General features: G+C 48.1%; 1 protein-coding gene across 3 annotated transcripts in view; it reads right to left on the reverse strand.

The window, feature by feature from the left end:
* C2H8orf34 (chromosome 2 C8orf34 homolog) overlaps window positions 1–21,848 on the reverse strand; it is a 464,168-nt gene that overhangs the window by 354,507 nt on the left and 87,813 nt on the right. For all 3 annotated transcript variants that reach the window (XM_075583770.1, XM_075583769.1, XM_075583766.1), the window contains exon 3: window positions 18,887–19,018. In XM_075583770.1, coding sequence (XP_075439885.1) covers window positions 18,887–19,018 — 132 coding nt within the window. The remainder of the gene's footprint in view (window positions 1–18,886; window positions 19,019–21,848) is intronic.

Below are 21,848 nucleotides of genomic sequence, written 5' to 3' on the forward strand. Positions count from 1 at the left end.
ATTTATTATTGCGGGTAATGCCTTGTTCAGGGTGCCGGAGGCCGGAGTTGGAGGGCGGGTGTTCGCGAGGGCGGGAGGCAGTCTGTGTGTTCATCCACCCCAGCAGACTTTTTCAGGAGTTGAGGAGGCGGGGAGGGGGCGGGGCTACAGACGGCAGCTTAGGGATCCACGTTGCAGTCTTGAAATCATTCTCAAGAATGATTTCATTGGCTGCCGAGGTCCCAGTGACGCTGCTGCAGCTTCAAAAAATGAATTTTTTGTTTATTGAAACTGTAGCCAGCGTCAACTCCGTACTTCGGAGACAGGGCAGCTGCTACCCTGACAACCAGTATTCAATTTGAATACATTGTGTCCCACGGCAGCTCGCACGGCAGCACGCCCTCCCTCCGAAGCCTGCACCCTGAACGAGGCCTAAGAGAAAGAACAAACCTACTGTATCTAAATGAACAAATTGTTTACGAAATTCTGCCTGCTTGTTCATTCTTAAACAAAAACTGGGCCAATATCTTAAAGGAAAAGGTTGCCATTAAAATGTAATTGTAAGTAAAATGTATTTTGTGTTACCATCAATGCCACAATGCAGCCATAATTCTTACTGTAATCCAGGGGTGCGCAAACTGGGGGATACACCCCGCAAGGGGGGCGCAAGATTTTTCTGGGGGGACACTGAACTTACAGAGGTCACATACTCTTCCCCAAAGCATTTAAATTAAATGCCAGGGGGACCACACGAGGCCTCTGTAAATTCTCTAACCTTGACTCAGAAGGTTTCAGGCATCACATGACATGGTGCCATGGCAATGTGGCGACATGGTCACGTGACATCACATGACCCCGTGGCATCATTTGTTGCACAAGAAGAGGTAAGAGCGGGCACAAGCACTGGGGGAGAGCAGGCAGGGGGGCGCAGGCAAAACGTTTACGCACTCCTGATGTAATCTATAGTTTTTGCAAGTGGTGAGTTTTTCTGTTACATTTTTGCTTTGGACTTCCTCATCATTTCAAACTTCTTAAAATGCATACATATTATTTCCCGAGATAACCAGCATTGCTCTGCTGCTACTGTATGAATGTCACGCTTTAAAGCACCATCATCTATTTTCATAAGCAACCACAACTTGCATCTCCACTTCGGGACTTGTGCAGCTATTTTTCATCAAAGATAACACATGACAGGATTTTATGCAGTGTCAGTACAATACATATGTAACTCACAATAACCAAGACATGTTATGTTTAATTATGTTATATTGAGAGCTCAGAGTACCTACAGTACATGTCTCTCTTTGTATACTGTATATACAAGGAAAATTTGTCTTGCTGTGCGAGCATTCAATAAAGAAACATAATGAGATTATGAAATAGAGAATACAATTTATCAGGCAATTATGAAGATCAATTTGATTTACTTTAGTGAGCAGTATATACTCTTCTGTGTTTTGGTATTATGAAGATCAGGTGAAATGGGCTGGAGGCCAGTCCCAAATCCAGTGCGCCAAAAAAAAAAAAAAAAAACTTTTTACAACAAATCACTCTTTGATAAAGCACCTCTGTGCGAAAACCCGTAGAGGATTTGTCAGTACAGAGGATTTTGCTATACATTAAATAATATGTTTAGTCACCAAGTCCCCGTGTTTCCTTTTTCAGCAGTGCACTGGCTGTTCCTACTTGGATTTCTCCGTGCTATTATGAAGATCAGCAAATGTTTTTTTTTTTTTTTAGTTTTCTATTGTCTACACCATTTTTCTTGTTCTGTATCTCCTCCATCTCCTAGAGAGTGCACTGCAGAAGGCAGTAGGGGGAAACTGATCGACCTCTGCACTCTCCATTCTCTGACCATATTAAAAGGAAGTAACACTAAACTGATCTGAAGGCCCAGATTCATTCAGCATGGCCAGGTAAAACTATGGGGCTAATTCCTGAAACTCAGGTATTACCGATGCAATCTGAAAATGGATTTGTAATTTGAAACGATAACAATGGACCTTTATTCCAGTGGGGAGACAAATCATCCCTGGTAAATATGCAAATAAAAACAATGTGTTTTGGCTTATATACAATAAGTATATGATCCCACTCTTCAATTGGTGATGACAATTAAGTTTTGTGTCTTTCTGACTTGAGATAATTAGTTTTGATGAAGCAATGGTAATTCTGTTATTCTCTTGCAACTGTAAACACATATACATTTGTCAGGGACTAAAACTGTGCAAATTTGTCGATAATACTAAAGTTAGGTATGATTTAAATAACATTGTGTTATTTCCCAGAGTTAACCATTGCATTGCTTAGGGAATTAATATAATGGTTTATATAGGTTTACGGTGGGGAGGAACAGTATGCTAGTGTAAGGCATGGAGGTCCTGCCGGCTGGGACATTGGGGCTAGCATGCAGGACTGGAACACCCTGTTAGATGTTGATGGGTGGACATTCAGGAGTGGAGTTCTGGGGTAAGTGTGTAGGGCTAGGAAGTTGGGGTAGATGTTGAATCCTGGGGCAAGGATCAAGATTAGCAGGGACTACATTGGCATGATATAGTGAGGCATTTAAAGTGAGCTTTTAAGTGAGAATATATAGTTAGATTATAGTTTGACTAGAGGTGACTGGGGACTGCATCCTTCTGCAAACTCTTCTGCACATGGCAACAAACGGTGAGCTATTCTGATCACACTATGATCCCTGCTGTTTAGTCTGCGCACACACACTTGGCTCAAAACAGCTCCATGCAGCATTACCTACCTCTGGCATAATGAACCTGCTTTTTACCTCCACTTTGTTCTTTCTCATGCCTCATTGAAATGTTATTCTCTCTATCCACTACAAACGCCTCCCTCCTGGCCCACGCCCAACATCACCATACACCCTGGATCACTCCTTGCACTAAGCCATATCACCATACACCCTTGATTACTCCTTGCATTAAGCCTTGCATTATCTACAGAATGTTGGTGGAGAACCCTGAAAACCAGCACACTGTAAGGATGCAGGAGTCACGCCGCGCACGGCGTGCTCCTTACTCACCCGCGGCCCTGTCGGGGTCTCCCGCGGCTCGCATGGACTCCTTCCCCATGGCGCCGAGCTCCGGTCCTCCTATGCGCGCGCGCGCACGTCAGGTCTCCTCTTCTGCCCTCGGTTCAGGGCGTGGGTCCGCGCACGCAGCTACAGACGCTGCCACATGGAGGCGCGGCCACACAGGGGCGCACCAACCTTTTAAAGAGACAGTACCCCTTTTCAATGCCACAATACAAGTAACCAATACTTCTAGGATTTATAGCTCCTCCTCCAGGAACTCATCTAGACCTATCCCTGTCTCAGCCTGGCCCATTCACACACCCCCACCTTGCTACTCGGCTATTGGTTCCTCATACCTACATATACCCTCCAGATTCATTAACTCGTCGGCTGAGCATAGAACCAGTTGTTCTCATCACTCTCTGCCTCCCTAGTTCTGTTTCACAGATTCCTCGTGTACCGGACCGGCTTCTGCTACGTCTTCCTGCACCTGTGGCATTCCGAACTCGGCATACGGCATCACGACTCTCCCTCTCTGGCATTCCAATTCTGGCTTACAGTAAATGATAACGTCTCTCTCTCTAACCCCGGACTTGGCTACCGCACCCTCTACCATCTGTACCTCTCCTACCCCGATCCCGGAATCCCAGACCACTCTTCAATCAAGACGTGCCCTCGTGGCTGTGGGTGGCGTAATAATCTTTCCCACCTCAGCACCGCGGTCCCGTCTCGTTTGTGGTGAGCACATCCTGACATTATGCTCAGCCCAACAAACATGGACGCCGATGAGGTGGAGCGCACTATTAATGCACATACTGCCCTTTTTACCAGACTAGAGACTTATCTGGAACAATCGGATATACGGACGGATACGTTGCAGCAAAGTGTTCACTCCCTTATGGTTCAAGTTCGAGCTCTCACTCGGCAACTTTCACCCGGAGCTTCCCCTGCACCTGCAACTACCTTTCCAACTCCTCCGTTTGCCCTGGAACCTCGTATCCCACCTCCCAAACACTATGGGGGGGGGATCCCCAAGGATGTAGGGGCTTCCTTAATCAATGCCTCATCCAATTTCGGCTCTCTCCCTCTCGTTTTGTCTCTTCTTTTTCCAGGGTCGCCTATATCCTGGCTCTTCTCACCGACCAAGCACTGGCATGGGCCTCTCCCATCTGGGAACAACAAGGGCCTCTCATACAGGACATCGATCTCTTCGTCGAGGAGTTCCGAAGAGTCTTCGATACCCCGGCACGGAAATTAACGGCAGCTTCGGCTCTTCATCACATAACCCAGGGAGATCGTACCGTCGCCGGGTATGCCGTGGAGTTCCGCACGCTTGCTGCTGAGACGGGTTGGAATAATGAAGCACTATCTTCTGCATTTTGGCAAGGTCTGTCTGAATCCCTGAAGGATGAGCTCGCTGCGCGGGATCGTCCCACTGATTTAGAGGAGTTAATCGCCCTGGCTGTTCGAGTAGATCAGCGTATACTGGAACGGAGATACGAACGTTCTCGTTACCGTCAACGGGTGTCAAGAAACCTTGCTCCTTCCTTCATTCCTCCGTCACCTCCTTCCGAGAACATTCCGGAACCAATGCAGTTGGGGGGCAACAAGCTGTCTCCTGCCGAGAAACAACGTCGGCGCAATGCCGGTCTCTGCATGTACTGCGGCAACTCCAGTCACACGTTACCCCAGTGTCCTCACAAGCCGGGAAACGCCAACTCCCAATGAGATCCCGGAGAGTTTCGTTGGAAATTCTTACCCTTTCTCCCATTATCAAGGACGTACTCCCCACCAGGATAATGTTGCCTATAACACTGTCTGGAGAGGGGTTTCACGTTCAAGCGCAAGTGTTCATTGATTCCGGGTCCGCTGGTAACTTCATTGATGAGACTTTCGCTAGGCGAAATAATATTTCACTTATCACCAAGAAGACGCCAGTAGGTCTGGAGGCCATTGACGGTCGACCTCTACAGCCGGCATTTATCACGTTACAGACGGTGTCTCTCCTACTGCGGTTCATCGATCTCCATATGGAGTTCATTACTCTCGATGTGATCCACTCTCCCTCTGCTGAGCTGATTTTGGGTCTTCCTTGGCTTCAACTCCATAATCCTCGCATCGACTGGACGGATCGGGAACCCATCCAGTGGGCCACTTCGTGTGCCAAGACCTGTACCAGAATTCCCCAGAGCATTGGTGGGTTGTCTACCCTGCCAGAGAAGATCGACTCTCTACCTTCTGTGTACTGGGAATTCCGTGATGTGTTCGACAAGGCACGTTCCGAGATACTACCTCCGCACCGTTCTTTCGATTGTCCCATTGATCTACTTCCTGGAGCACCTCTTCCTAGAGGACGATCCTATCCGCTCTCTCTCCCAGAGACGAAAGCCATGAGCACTTACATCGCTGAAAATTTAGAGAAGGGCTTCATCAGAAAATCTTCCTCTCCAGTTGGTGCAGGTTTCTTCTTCGTCAAAAAGAAAGACGGTTCTCTCCGTCCATGCATTGACTACCGGGGTTTGAATAACATCACACGCAAAAATTGCTACCCTCTACCCTTGATTCCGGAACTATTTGACCGTCTCCAGGGAGCTATTATCTTTTCTAAATTGGATCTGAGAGGTGCCTACAATTTAGTAAGGATACGAGAGGGGGACGAGTGGAAGACTGCTTTTAACACCCATGACGGCCACTACGAATACCTGGTGATGCCGTTCGGTCTGTGCAACGCACCAGCAGTTTTCCAGGATTTTGTTAACGAGATTTTTCGGGACATTCTTAACAAATTTCTTATTGTCTACCTAGATGACATCCTTATATTTTCTCAAACCACTCAAGAACACATCAAACACGTTCAACAGGTGCTGTTACGCCTTCGGGAGAACCATCTCTTTGCGAAATTGGAAAAATGCCAGTTCCATCTCAAATCGGTGGCGTTTTTGGGTTACGTTATATCTGATTCCGGTTTCAATATGGATCCTGAGAAACTTAAGGCGATTTTGGACTGGCCTCGCCCGAACACTCTCAAAGCCGTGCAACGCTTCCTAGGATTTGCAAACTATTATCGACGTTTCATCCGCAGTTTTTCCTCTACAGTATCTCCCATAACTGCTCTCACTAAGAAAGGTGCAGATCCTTCATCATGGTCTGAAACCGCCATACAGGCATTTGATCTGCTAAAAAGAGCTTTGGTGTCTGCGCCCATTCTCACACATCCAGATCCTAAACTTCCATTTACCTTGGAGGTAGATGCTTCTGACATCGGGGCTGGGGCTGTTTTATCCCAGAGGACATCTCCCTTAGCCAGACTGCACCCATGCGCCTTCTTTTCGAAGAAATTTTCATCCGCAGAACAGAACTACGATGTCGGGAACCGGGAACTTTTAGCGATCAAATTGGCATTAGAGTAAAAGATATATAGAGCAAAAGGTACAGAGACACCCATAACCATTCTTACAGACCATAAGAACCTTCTCTACCTAGAAGGGGCACGTCGTTTGAACTCTCGGCAAGCCCGCTGGGCATTATTTTTTCACGATTCAATTTTCTCATCTCCTTCATTCCTGGCTCCAAGAACCTTAAAGCTGACGCCCTCTCTCGACAGTTCCTTGCAGAGGACAAATCTGAAGAACAGCTAGAGACTATCATTCCTTCCAGATGTATCCTGTCCGCCAACTCCTTTGATATTATGGGCAAGATTCAATCCGAGCAATCCCAGATTCCTATAGGGCTCAAGGTTCCGGAGGGAAGACTCTACACGGCATTCCAACACCGCAAAAAGGTTCTCGAATGGTGTCATTCTTCTAAATCTGCAGGACATCCGGGGATACGGAAGACCAACGACCTCGTTCAACGCACCTTCTGGTGGCCAGAGAGGGCTAAGGATGTAGAGGAGTTTGTCAAAGCGTGTGGTACTTGCGCTCGCAACAAGGTACAGTAGCGACATCTTTTATTGCACTGAATGCCGCCGGCAAGCCGGGATCTACCCCAGCTGCCGCCAGTAACAACCGCGCGCCGCCGCGTTTCCCCCACGCACCCCCCCTCCACTTCGCGCGCAATTTTCCTCCCTTCCCGACCCCGTACCCGGCTCCTGCTCTGCCCCTCTGCTTCCCCGCACCCCCGCTTACCTTAATTTGATCTCCAGGGGTGTCGGGGAAGCCTGCGGAAGCCGGGGAAGACGGGCGCGCATGTTACTGTGACGTCACAGTGCGCCGCCACGCGCCGCGGCTACCCGCTTCCCAGACGCATGCAGCCGGCGGCTTTTACTCGAATAAAAGCTGCCGCTGCTGTACCTCGGGTCAAACCAGCAGGCCTTCTTCTTCCTTTACTCATTCCAGACCGTCCCTGGAACCATATTTCTATGGACTTCATTGGAGTCTGGAAGCTCTACAAGGGAAAGAATACGATTCTTGTGGTCATTGATCGTTTTTCCAAACAGACTGTAAGGAATCCACTACTGGCTTTGACTTTTGCCTTGCAGACCTGTGCAGTTGCAGGCTTCCTCTGGCAATCTATGGCACAGGTGCTGCCTCTCATTGCAGCTCCTGCCCTGTGCTACTTCATTGGAGGAATTCTCACACACCCTCCTTCTGTGATTGGATCTCCGCCCTTTATATTCTAGGCGTTGGCTCTGAACCAGCGCCGAGCATAAACTATTCCTACCTCTATGTTACTGTCTCTGCCACAAACCACCCCAGGCCTCTCTCCTAGCGTTCTTACCTTCCAAGTTCCTGAGTATCCAGAGGCCTGGTCCTGGACGTCTGTGCTGAAGCGTTGTTGCCAGCACTGGCCTGCTGCTATCTCCTTGCAGTGGCCTACCCTGGACGTCTGTGCTGAAGCGTTGATGCCAGCACTGGTACTGCTGCATTCCCTCCTAGCAGTAGCTACCCTTCCTGTCCTGTGGCCTGCCGCTATTCTCCTGTAGTGGCCTATCCTGGACGTCTGTGCTGAAGCGTTGATGCCAGCACTGGTACTGCTGCATTCCCTCCTAGCAGTAGCTACCCTTCCTGTCCTGTGGCCTGCCGCTATTCTCCTGTAGTGGCCTATCCTGGACGTCTGTGCTGAAGCGTTGATGCCAGCACTGGTACTGCTGCATTCCCTCCTAGCAGTGGCTACCCTTCCTTTCCTGCGGCCTGCTGCTATCTCCTTGCAGTGGCCTGCCCTGGACGTCTGTGCTGAAGCGTTGATGCCAGCACTGGCCTGCTGCTATTCTCCTGCAGTGGCCTACCCGGGACGTCTGTGCTGAAGCGTGTTGCCAGCACCGGTACCTGCTGCATTCCCTCCTAGCAGTGGCTACCCTTCCTTTCCTGCGGCTTGCTGCGATCCTCTTGCAGTGACCTGCCTTGGACTTCTGCGCTGAAGCGTTGGTTCTACCCGACGCTGCCCTGCGGTGAACTTCGGCCAGCCTGCTGTCTCCTGCTGAGATCGGCGTCATGGGCCGAGGCCGCTCCTCGCGCAGAAGCCACCCCCGCGCTCACGCTCCTAAGCTGAAGCGGGGAAATCCTGACTACCTGTTGCCGAACTCCTGCTTCCATAACGACGATGCTGCCTTCTCCAATCCTGACCCTGCGATGTACGACTACGAACTGCGCACTCCGGATCAGTCTGCGTGGACTCAGGTCGGTGATTATATAACCCCACCTCAGCCCCGCGGTCCGGTCCCGGTTTGTGGCGAGCATCGGCGTAACAGTATGCTCGGCCCGTTAAAACCGGACCGCGCCGTGGCGGGGGATGGCAATTTTCCAACTGAAGTTATGTCCCGTCCTGCGTATCAGTCCCACTATGAAGGCCAGTATTTGTGTGAAGTAATACCCCTGATGGATGAAATGTTTACCTATGAAGGTTTAACCCCTTTGCAAAGACAATGCCGTTGTGATCTCTTTATTAAGGCTTACTGTATCCTGAGCTTAAAACAGTCTCTAGCCGAATGTATTCGCTCCCCTGATTCCCCTTTAACCTGGGATAATGTGAACCCTATGGAACTGGCCGACGCCCAAGAGGCAATCTATGCCCTGGCCTCATCACTGGACATTCATCTAGTAGAACAGAGCGCCCTCCTCATGTTGGCTCAGTCTCAAGATACACTCCATGTATTTTCCTCAACACTAGACACTCACATAATAGAACAGGATCCCCTCCTTGCCAGCTATGCTGCTGCTTGGCAGATTCTCTGTGCTACCAGTCCTGTTACTAAACCTGTGGGGTTACCTCTCTCTCCTAAGAATGGTCAAACCATTTCTCTGTCGCTGCCCGCTAAGGAAGAAGCTGCCACGCTCCCTAATCCTGAGTTAACCTCCCTAAGTTCTGTCCCTGAGGTTATTTCGGTCTTAACCCCTGCTAGTCAGGCTTATGCGTTCCCTACTGTAAATCCCTGCAGTACCCAGGTCAGTGTGTCTTCCCTAGCACCAGAGAATGAATCCTGTTTGCCCTCTTTTCCTAAACCAAAAATTCTAAGCTCTGTTTCCGAGGTTTTTTCTGTATTAACCCCTGCTAGTCTGCTCTGTGAGGTTCCTACTGCTAACCCTAGTATTCCGCAGTCTAATGATAGGTTCCTAGGGCAAGAGGCAGAACCCCCTATGACCCCACTCTCGGAGACTAGCTTCTATTTCTCTGATTCTCAGGTACAGAGTAATTTAACCCTTGGGGTTTTTCCTATGTTAACCCCTGCAGGTCAGCCCTGTGAACCTTCCTTGGTAGATCCCTTTAGTTCGTCAGTCAGGGACACCTCCTTAGCCTCAGAGGATCAACCCCTTTTGTCCTCTGACTCGGCTAAAATTCTCGGGGCTATGCCCCCTGAACTTTCGGCAATAATACTGGCTCCAGTAAAAAGTATTCTGGAGCCGTTTGTTTCTCTAAACCTGTTCGCAGAATCCCTACTCCTAGGTATTTCACTCACCCCGTCTGCCACTCAGAGAGCTGAGACCCCTGCTTCTGAGCATAGACCCCTTTTCGTGGAATCTGTTGTCGTTTCTGAAGTCCCAGACACTCTTTCCCAAATACCCACTTCAGAGGCCAGCACAGTCGTGGTTGCCCCACTTGCACTGTCTGAGTTCTCCTTTTCCCAAATCCTAGGGTTTAAAGCGAACAGTACATATTATTCTCCTTTCCAAGTGACCCCTTCTGAGATCAGCGTATCTGCTGTTGCTCCCTCAGTACCATTAAAGTTAGGGCCCTTCTTTTTGAATGATCAGGCTTTCAAGTTTGAGACTCCCTTTATCCATGACTTTGTAAAACTGCAGTCCCTTCTCATTGTAGTTAAAAGTTCTCCAGCAGCCGCTGAGTTAAGCTTTGCCGCTGCCAAATCTTCTGTTATAGAAGCAACCTTGCCTAGCTTACTTCTGTCTGCCCTATCTGTGATGCCTATCACCTTTACTAAAATTTCTGTTTTGCAAGGTATTTCTCCTAGTAAATCTGTGATACCTGCCATTCCTTTAATCAGTTCCAAAACCCCTGTCACTAAGTCTCCCATGGAGTCTGATGCCCTCACTAGGGATTCTCAGGGACCCAATTCTGTAACAAGCAAGATGTCCCTTGTGTCTGTTGGAGAGTTTACCCCAGTTTCTCTCACGGATCATGCCACAGCCTCCGGGATGATTAAAAATGACTTTAAGTCTGGGATGCCCATTCCTGTAATAATACTGTTTCACGCTGATTCGCCCACAGTATTCGGGGTATCCACTACTGACTGTATGTCTACTACCACGAACTCAGGGGTATCGCATTTGGAACGTTCCCTTTTTTCAGAAGATCCCGTCTTTAAAATGGACTTATTTTTCTCTGTGTCTTCCACAATACTTGGGGTACTTGCTATTGACTGTCCTGTCCCAAAACTAGGGTTACCTCTCAAAAAGGTGCCTGGAGCTACCGATGTTAAAGACCCTATGTTTAAAACAGTAACAATTTGCATTGCTTCTCCCACAGTATCATGTGAGACCTGGGTACCTGGGACCTCCACTCCGAAGCCAAGCTCTAGTTCTCTGTCTTCTTTCTCTGTGTTGGAGGCACCCAGCTTTAACCCCAAGACTTTTTTCCCTAAGGTTGATGCACCGCTTAACCGCCTGCCTTGTTTTTTGGATAAAATCTGTTTTCTCACCTTTCAAACAGACTCCTTACTCGCAGGTCTCTGTGCGGTGCCCAAAGTGCCCAATCTGTATGGCAATTGGCCTCTCTCTAAGACGAAGACACCCTTACTGGACCTCGTCGCTTTACCTGAAGCGTCCGTTCCTGTTCTCTATGGGTCCACTATGGGTATAGACATGCTTATTATGTCCTTCGCCAAGGCCACAATTTCGGATTTGATTCTCTCTAAAGATCACAAACCAAAGGAAGCGGATCCTTCTTCAACTGCCAGTACCATGAGTTGCATACACACTGCTACAGACTCTCGCAAATTGCTTGGGATAGCAACCCTGCTTGGTATCAAAAGTACCGCTGCAATAGTGTGTAGTGAACCCGCCCGCCCCATTCCCTTGCTAACCACCACCCGGAATTCCTTGGAAGCTAAAGACTCTCGCAACTTCCTCCGTGCTGATTTCACCAAAGACATTGCCTTCTCTGAAGGTCCCTCTGCCATTTTTGTCCGACAATCTGTGTCCTGTGTCCCGTACTCTTGGACTATTACTATGCACCGGACACCTGGCTACCGTCCTTCCGATGTGCCCATTCCGGAGCCCTCAGGTCCCATTGTCCATGTACCAAGAACTGCAGTACCACCGCTGTCTTTCATGGCACTCGCCAATGTACATCTGGATTGTGGACCTAATTCTCGCCGGAGACACTTCAGGAACAACTCAATGTCTCCCAGACCTATGAATGGTCCTGTTCACCCAGGCTTTTCACCCAGTGGTGGGGGTACTGTAAGGAATCCCAACAAACTATGGGCTTTCAACGCCACCTCTCGCCTAAGGAGGTTTAGGAACAATTCCATGTCCCCCAAATCTGTGATGGATCTTGTTCGTCCGGAGGTCTCACCTGAAGGGGGGGGTACTGTAAGGAATCCACTACTGGCTTTGACTTTTGCCTTGCAGACCTGTGCAGTTGCAGGCTTCCTCTGGCAATCTATGGCACAGGTGCTGCCTCTCATTGCAGCTCCTGCCCTGTGCTACTTCATTGGAGGAATTCTCACACACCCTCCTTCTGTGATTGGATCTCCGCCCTTTATATTCTAGGCGTTGGCTCTGAACCAGCGCCGAGCATAAACTATTCCTACCTCTATGTTACTGTCTCTGCCACAAACCACCCCAGGCCTCTCTCCTAGCGTTCTTACCTTCCAAGTTCCTGAGTATCCAGAGGCCTGGTCCTGGACGTCTGTGCTGAAGCGTTGTTGCCAGCACTGGCCTGCTGCTATCTCCTTGCAGTGGCCTACCCTGGACGTCTGTGCTGAAGCGTTGATGCCAGCACTGGTACTGCTGCATTCCCTCCTAGCAGTAGCTACCCTTCCTGTCCTGTGGCCTGCCGCTATTCTCCTGTAGTGGCCTATCCTGGACGTCTGTGCTGAAGCGTTGATGCCAGCACTGGTACTGCTGCATTCCCTCCTAGCAGTAGCTACCCTTCCTGTCCTGTGGCCTGCCGCTATTCTCCTGTAGTGGCCTATCCTGGACGTCTGTGCTGAAGCGTTGATGCCAGCACTGGTACTGCTGCATTCCCTCCTAGCAGTGGCTACCCTTCCTTTCCTGCGGCCTGCTGCTATCTCCTTGCAGTGGCCTGCCCTGGACGTCTGTGCTGAAGCGTTGATGCCAGCACTGGCCTGCTGCTATTCTCCTGCAGTGGCCTACCCGGGACGTCTGTGCTGAAGCGTGTTGCGAGCACCGGTACCTGCTGCATTCCCTCCTAGCAGTGGCTACCCTTCCTTTCCTGCGGCTTGCTGCGATCCTCTTGCAGTGACCTGCCTTGGACTTCTGCGCTGAAGCGTTGGTTCTACCCGACGCTGCCCTGCGGTGAACTTCGGCCAGCCTGCTGTCTCCTGCTGAGATCGGCGTCATGGGCCGAGGCCGCTCCTCGCGCAGAAGCCACCCCCGCGCTCACGCTCCTAAGCTGAAGCGGGGAAATCCTGACTACCTGTTGCCGAACTCCTGCTTCCATAACGACGATGCTGCCTTCTCCAATCCTGACCCTGCGATGTACGACTACGAACTGCGCACTCCGGATCAGTCTGCGTGGACTCAGGTCGGTGATTATATAACCCCACCTCAGCCCCGCGGTCCGGTCCCGGTTTGTGGCGAGCATCGGCGTAACACAGACGCACCTTGTTCCTTTGAGGGGTCTTCCGAATTCCTCCCGCCTTGCGGATGTGTTCATTCAGGAGATTTTTCGTCTTCACGGGGTGACAGCAACCATTGTTTTGGATCGTGGATCTCTATTTGTATCAAGATTTTGGCGTGCCTTTTCCCAAAAATTGGGGATTTCACTTCAATTCTCTTCAGGATACCACCCACAGACCAATGGGCAGACGGAGAGGGCCAACCAAAACCTGGAACAGTATCTTCGATGTTTTATAACCGATACGCAGGAGGATTGGGCGGATCTGCTTCCTTGGGCCGAGTTTGCTCTTAACTCTCTTCGCAATGATTCCACTCAAGAATCTCCATTTTTTATTAATTGTGGCTTTCATCCCTCCCGTTTACCCTTCTCCTCCCTATCCTCAGGAGTACCAGCGGTGGACAAGCGCATCTCCCGGCTGAAAGACTTATGGACAAGGATTCAGGAGAACTTAAAGGTTGCCACAGGGAGACAGAAACTCCAGGCAGATCGCCTTCGACGTCAAGTACCGGAGTTTGCTCCAGGAGACAAGGTGTGGCTTTCTTCCAGGAATATCCGACTAAAGGTTCCTACCATGAAGCTTGCTCCCAAGTTCCTCGGTCCCTTCCCCGTGGTTAGGAGGGTTAATCCTGTGGCTTACCATCTACGCCTTCCACCTTCGATGAAAATACCTTCGGTCTTCCATGTATCTTTACTTAAACCAGTATTTCAGAGTCCTCGCTTTTCCAAGAATACTTCTCCTCCACTTCCTCTTATGATTCAGGGTCAACAGGAGTACGAGGTCCAGTTTATCTTGGATTCCAGGATTTCCAGAGGAGGAGTACAATACCTGGTTCACTGGAAGGGGTTCGGACCTGAGGAACGTTCATGGATTCCCCATCGGGATCTTCACGCACCTCGCCTTCTTCAGGCTTTTCATCGTAAGAATCCCTCCAAGCCTTGTCATGGACGCCCGGAGGTCGCCCTTGAAGGGGGGGGTACTGTAAGGATGCAGGAGTCACGCCGCGCACGGCATGCTCCTTACTCACCCGCGGCCCTGTCGGGGTCTCCCGCGGCTCGCATGGACACCTTCCCCATGGCGCCGAGCTCCGGTCCTCCTATGCGCGCGCGCGCACGTCAGGTCTCCTCTTCTGCCCTCGGTTCAGGGTGTGGGTCCGCGCAAGCAGCTACAGACGCTGCCACATGGAGGCGCGGCCACACAGGGGCGCACCAACCTTTTAAAGAGACAGTACCCCTTTTCAATGCCACAATACAAGTAACCAATACTTCTAGGATTTATAGCTCCTCCTCCAGGAACTCATCTAGACCTATCCCTGTCTCAGCCTGGCCCATTCACACATCCCCACCTTGCTACTCGGCTATTGGTTCCTCATACCTACATATACCCTCCAGATTCATTAACTCGTCGGCTGAGCATAGAACCAGTTGTTCTCATCACTCTCTGCCTCCCTAGTTCTGTTTCACAGATTCCTCGTGTACCGGACCGGCTTCTGCTATGTCTTCCTTCACCTCTGGCATTCCGAACTCGGCATACGGCATCACGACTCTCCCTCTCTGGCATTCCGATTCTGGCTTACGGTAAATGATAACGTCTCTCTCTCTAACCCCGGACTTGGCTACCGCACCCTCTACCATCCGTACCTCTCCTACCCCGATCCCGGAATCCCAGACCACTCTTCAATCAAGACGTGCCCTCGTGGCTGTGGGTGGCATAATAATCTTTCCCACCTCAGCACCGCGGTCCCGTCTCGTTTGTGGTGAGCACATCCTGACACACACCAACCACCGCACACTCAAATGGCAAACATCATAAAGTAACAACTTGCAAACAACTACTCAAATTTCTACTCATACTATTACTCTCTTTATCAGGTGATATTGAATCTAACCCAGGCCCTCCCACTTCAACTCTGTCCCATATCCCTGAGAATACCCCCTTCAAATTCCAAAAAGGGCTATCTGTCGCCCATATAAATATCCGGAGTCTGCTGCCCAAACTAGATGAACTAAGGGCATGGTGCCTTATGCATAAACCAAAAGCCATCGTTCTTACAGAAACATGGCTAACCCCTAAAATCCCTGATGCAAATATCGCCATTCAGGGATACTCCATTTCTAGGAGAGATAGGTCAAAGATAGGAGGAGGGTGTTATTTTATATTGCAGACACCTTACAATTTACACTGTTACATTGCCCCCAAGCCCAACCTCTTTTGAAATCCTAGTTGGCAGAATCTGCCTCCCCTTTTCTAAGCCCATCTTGCTTGCTGGCATCTACCGCTCCCCTAAAGCCCCTCTACAATCTCTGAATGATATCACCCAGTTTCTTGACTCCATTTCCTTTCTGAATGAGAAGAGTGAGCTGCTAGTTCTTGGGGATTTCAACTTCAATTGGCTTGACCCTAAAAACCACAAAATCCAGATACAACTCAAGTTACTTAACCTATCACAACTCATTTCCCAACCCACACGGAGAAACCTGAAATCGCACAACCATTCCTTGCTTGACTGGATTCTCTCCTCAAATCCCAGCAGAATTCAATCCTCTGGCATCCTTCCTGACATTTTCAGTGACCATGCAATAGTGTACTGTGTAAGGAAAATTAAACCGCCCCAATCAAGCCCTAAAGTTCTCCTCACTAGAACATTTAGAAACTTTAACCCACAACAGTTTCTGGCTGACCTTACCAACTGCCCTTGGCACAGAATCGATTTAATTCCTGACCCTGATTCTGCGCTCGACTATTTCCCATCCGAGTTCTTAAAACTCTGTGATACCCATGCTCCTCTACGCAGAATAAGGGTAAGGGGTGCCCACCTTCCATGGATTACACCTGACCTTATAGCACTCTACCAGTTCAGGGATGCATTGTGGAAAAGCCAAAAATTAACTGGCACTACCAAGGATCTCAATCACTACAGATGCCTGCGGAACATGTGCACAAGGCAAACAAGGCATGCAAAAGCACAATATTACTCTGACAATCTCCTCCAGAACACATCAAACCCAGCTAACTTCTGGAAGGCTATCAACAACATATTCCAGCCTTCTAACCACCAACAGCCAAGTAATATCACTAAGGGCGATATTACTCTGACAAACCCCACCGACATTTCAAATGCATTCAATGATTACTTTGTGGGGTGTGCTACTAACTTATTAGCGAAACGCAAGCAGCCAATGTGAACCTGACTTACTACAATCTAGGTTCCTAAGACTTGGTGCCCCAGCAGTTGCCAAACCAATTGCTTCCATAGTCAACTCTATCCTGTCTGCAGGCCACATCCCTAAGACCTGGAAAGCTACCAGAGTTGTCCCAATCTTCAAAAGTGGGGACAAAAACACTGTCTCAAACTACAGGCCAATCTCCCTTCTCCCAATCCTATCCAAAGTCATGGAAAAATGTGTCCACTCCCAATTAAGCGATTACTATAACAATACAAATTTCCCTAGCCAATTCCAATCTGGCTTTTGCCCCAAACACTCTACCGTAACTACCCTGCTAAAAGTTTGCAATGAAATCCAGTGTGGAATGGAACGGGGACAACTCACTGGTGCAGTATTCCTAGATTTTGCAAAGGCTTTTGATACTGTTGATCATGCTATCCTGCTTGATGTGTCCATCTCTGGCTCTAACTCTAACCCCCTGGATATCACCTGTGGCGTCCCTCAAGGCTCTGTTCTGGGGCCCCTACTCTTCCCAGTGTTCATCAATGACCTTCCCACAGCTTGTCAGGAATCCTCAATACACATGTATGCAGATGACACAATCCTATATGCACACAACCATAGCCTCTCTGACCTTTAACACATACTTCAGTCTGACTTTTTCAGACTCGAAAATGGATTTCCCAAAACAAACTGTTTTCAAACACTCATAAGACTGTAACAATGGTATTTGGGACCAAGACTACATTTTTAAAGCTTCCAGCGACTGATCTCCAGATTAGAACCAACACTAACACCACCCTAACTCCTGTTTACTAGTTTTAAATACCTGGGCATATGGTTTGACTCCCACTTATCATTCGGGATGCACATTAATACCCTGACAACCAAGACCTATGCCAAACTAGGGGTACTTTAGAGGAACAAATCCTCCCTAAGTCTCCTGGTCAGAAAACGTATCGCACTGCAGATGCTAATGCCAATTATTGACTTTGGAGACATAGTATATGGCTCAGCACCCCAAACCCACCTTAGCAAACTTGACACCCTCTACAATTCAATTTGTCGTTTTGTTCTCCAATGCAACTATAACACACATCACTGCGAAATGCTCAAAGAACTAGATTGGTCATCATTCGAGTCTAGGCGCAAAGTTCACCTTTCCTGTCTTGCCTTCAAATTCTTTATGGGCAAGCTACCCAGCTACCTGAACAAGCTCCTCACCCCTACCACATGCAGCACCTATCACCTGAGATCAGACTCCAAAAGACTGTTCATGGTCCTAAGGCTCAAGAAAGTATCCGGCAGCTCCTCCTTCTCTTACCGTGCACCCCAAAACTGGAACAACCTACCAGAGACTCTTTCATCCACCACCAGTTTAAGTTCTTTCAAATCTAAGGCTGTCACACATTTTAATCTGGTCTGTAACTGTTTCATACGCCCATAATATATATTATCTTTAACTGCGCATGCAATGTCTTGTATATAATGTATACCCTGCTCATTTATGCAACTGTATTTGTAAACATGTATTATTTGTCTTAACTCTGTGCCCAGGACATACTTGAAAACGAGAGGCAACTCTCAATGTATTACTTCCTGGTAAAATATTTTATAAATAAATAAATAAATAACATGGTAAATAAATAACAGTGTAAAAGAAACATAGTGATCTACATTAAACATTGCAGGCACTGGACTGCAAAACAACCGCCAACAGGGATATGGTCCACTTAGAATGAGGATTAAAGGAGGCAGTCAGGAAAAGGCTGAACTTTCTATTTAGGTAAGCAGTTAGGCTAATAAATGCATACATATTTGTAAGAAGACCGATAAAAGTATGATGAATTAATCATGATCAAGCAAGAGAATTAGAAAGCTTGGATTGGAGTGACTACTCTGCCCCATGAGAAATATAGCCTCTAATAAAAACTATTCTTTAATCAGAAAGAGCCACCAATATATTTTGCAATTGATATATTTAAGGAATTTTAATAGATATGTTTTGATATTGTCAATTACAGCAGAGAAACTCCTAATTATTGTAGCTATTACACAGCTTAATATAATTATATGTGTTGATATTTATAGATTTCCTTTCCTCTTTTTAACAATATTTTATTAGTATTGATATATAAAAAAAAAACTGTACTTAATTGTCTACTTTGGAATGATGCCTTTTCAGCAGTACTACTGTATACTGCACAAACACAGCTGATAAATTCCCTCCGCTTTTAATGCCAAAACCCTGAAATATAGAGTAATAATGATGTATAATCATGTATTAGTTAAGTGCTTTGGACAAAAGGGCAATATAAAAAGCATATTCATTAATCATTATTATGCCTTTACAACAGTTGTTTCTTTGAGACTAAAAGACAGTAATATAACAGTGCATGAGGGTAACCACATGCATGCTTTTAAATCAGCTTACTATATAATACTTACATGACTTAGATTCGGGTGACGTTGGAGAAATGTTACATACTGCAAGGTCACTCTTTGACTTCTTAGGCTTCTTTGCATTTACCTGCCAGGGTTTGTCATAACTTCTAAAATCTCGTCTGGTTGCTTTGTTTTCTGCAAAAAAATTAAATGCAAGCCTGGTTCATCTAAAAGTACGTTTTACATTTTTTAATCACCACCTAAAAGAAGAGGGTATATTCGGCTGTCAGATTTTCATCACAAACGTCTCCATTATTTATTAGGATTTGCAATACATTAATTATGAACTGAATTGCAGGTAATGCATTCCAGTTCAACCAACCAGAATAAACATATACATGTTTAAAAGACGCAGTCCCACATCGCGGGCAAACAAATCCTTTTGTTAACAACTCAATATTTTGTTTCCTTCAATCCCCATAAATTTGACACATTTTTGTCTACTTACAGTGTTTGCTTTTTTTTTTTGGTTCGTTACATTTGGATGCTATCTGGTAATATTATTTCCCATTATCTCTTTAAGCTAATTATGCTGCCACCATTAGCCAAGCAAAGCATTTACAAGGAAACAATCTCTCTCAAGGATATACAAAAGTTTACGAACCGTTTTGCCAACAGAGCTCTATTCTGGATTTCCTTACTTCTCCCATTGTACTTTTAGTGTCTCGTTTGCTAACGCCTCCTCCTCTTCTGTTGATCTCTTTGTGCGTGTACCTCAAGCGCTTGTCCTGGGACCACTTCTCTTTACTCTTTACAACACTCTCTCTAGCTCTTATCACATCTCTTGTGTTCAAACATCCCCTAATGACACATACATTTAACCTTTCAACCCCTGACCTTACAACTGCTGTACAGACCAAAGTCTACCAATGTCTTTCTGCTATATCATCCTGGGTGGCCCTTCGCTGACTCAAACATAACATGTAAAAGACAGAGCTCATCATATTTCCTCCCAAACCTGTCCCTACTACCCCCTTTTCCATTACTTTGGGCAGAACTATCATACATTCAGTAGCACAAGCACGTTGTCTAGGTGTCACATTTGACTCCTCCCCCTCACATTCTCCTCTCACATTCACAATGTAGCTAAAACCTTTCGATTCACCGATAACATTGCAAAGATACGCCCTTTCCTCAGTCCCTCTACTGCTAAAACTAATGCAGGCCCTCATTCTCTCCCGTCTCAACTACTGTATTAGAACCTTCAACTTCCTGCCTCTCACCTGTCTCCCCTACAATCTATCCTTTATGCTGCTGCTAGAATCACTTTGCTCTCTCCTAAATCTGTCTCCGCATCTCTCTTGCTGAAATCTCTCTCCTAGCTTACTATGAAATCCTGTATTAGGTACAAAATTCTCCTCCTGTCTTTTAAGGCTATACATTCCTCTGCCCCTCCTTACAACTAGCTCTAATTTCATGCTATACACCTGCCCGACACCTGCATTCTGTTTAAGCATGTCTTTCTACCCCTTTTGTATCTAAAGCCCTCTCCCACCTAAAACCTCTCACACTCACTGCCCCTCAATATCCGACGAGCATTCATTCTCTCCAAATTTATGACCCATCTTAAAACACATCTCAATAGTGAAGCATATGGGTATCTTCACTGTATTGATTGAAACTGAAAGACGGCCATTATATTAGGCACACAATCAGGATTTTCACAGATTTATAACGGGATCACCAATATATTGCCAGTTTAGGTAAGAATATAGAAATATACATTGTCACATGCTTTACATATAAAAAGAAAAAAAGGGGGTGTATGTACAGTAGTATTGCTGCTTTAAGTGTAATGTTCATTGTATCTTTTTTGTTCTATCAGGCACAAAGCAATATTGCATTACTATTGAATCAAAAACATATGCAAGAAAATCTGAGGTGTACAACAATGTCAACCGTGCACATTTTCTTTCTAAGGCCTCGGACATGGTCAAAAAGACCGTGCTGAGGCGTGCTGAGCCGCGCTGAGGGGAAACATTATCCGTATCAGCGCGGCTTTAGACGGCGCTTCCGCACGCTTCCGCAGGCGTGCGGAGGCGTGTGGAAATGCAGGAGACAGGCAAGTTTAAATTTTGCCGCTGAGGGAAGCGCAGGGCCGGTCACGTGACTGCCAGAAGCCAATGGCAGTCCGTGATGTCGGCGCCGTGACGTGGCGCCCCAGCCCCGCCTCCCGGCCCGCCTCCAGGTCCGCCTCCCGCCCAGCTCCCACCCAGCACACAAGCGCGCTCGCTGACGCTCATGCAGGGACATGAAAAATCTCCTGCTTGAGCAGCAGAGCATGAGCGTCAGCGCTGCCCAGCACCGCTCCCTGCACCATGTCCCAGGCCTAAGGCTGCGGCCCCGCTGCCGCTGAGCTCGCTCATGCTTGGAGAGCGGTGATGTCACCAGCTCACCAAGCATGAGCGATCGCTGTCCTGCAACATTTTTAGAGCAGGAGCGGGGGCGTGGCTACTACGGGAGGAGGGTGTCATTGGCTGTATAGGGGCTGTCTGTGTTTCTGTGTATATCTCTCTGTGTTTCTGTGATATCTCTCTCTCTCTCCCCCCATTGCTCTCTCTCTCCCCCCATTGCTCTGTCTCTCTCTCCCCCATTGCTCTCTCTTTCTCTCCCCCGCATCTCTTTCTCTCTATCTCTCCCCCCATTGCTCTCTCTCCCACCCTGCGCTCTCTCTCTCTCTCCCCCCCTGCGCTTTCTCTCCCGCCCCCCCGCTGCGCTCTCTCTTTCCGCCCCCCCTGCGCCCTCTCTCCCCTGCCCCCCCGTGCTCTCTCTGCCGCCCCCCCAGCGCTCTCTCTCCCCTGCCCCCCCCCCCACGCGTTCTCTCTCCTGGCCATCCCCCCTCTCTCCCCCTCTTGCTTTCTCTCCCCTCTCTCTTCTCCCCCTCTCTCTCCCTTCTCCCCCCCTCTCTCTCTCCCTTCCCCCCTCTCTCTCCCCCCTCTCTCTCTCCCTTCCCCCCCTCTCTCTC

Source organism: Ascaphus truei, chromosome 2 (assembly GCF_040206685.1).
Source record: "Ascaphus truei isolate aAscTru1 chromosome 2, aAscTru1.hap1, whole genome shotgun sequence".
NCBI classification, from domain to species: domain Eukaryota; kingdom Metazoa; phylum Chordata; class Amphibia; order Anura; family Ascaphidae; genus Ascaphus; species Ascaphus truei.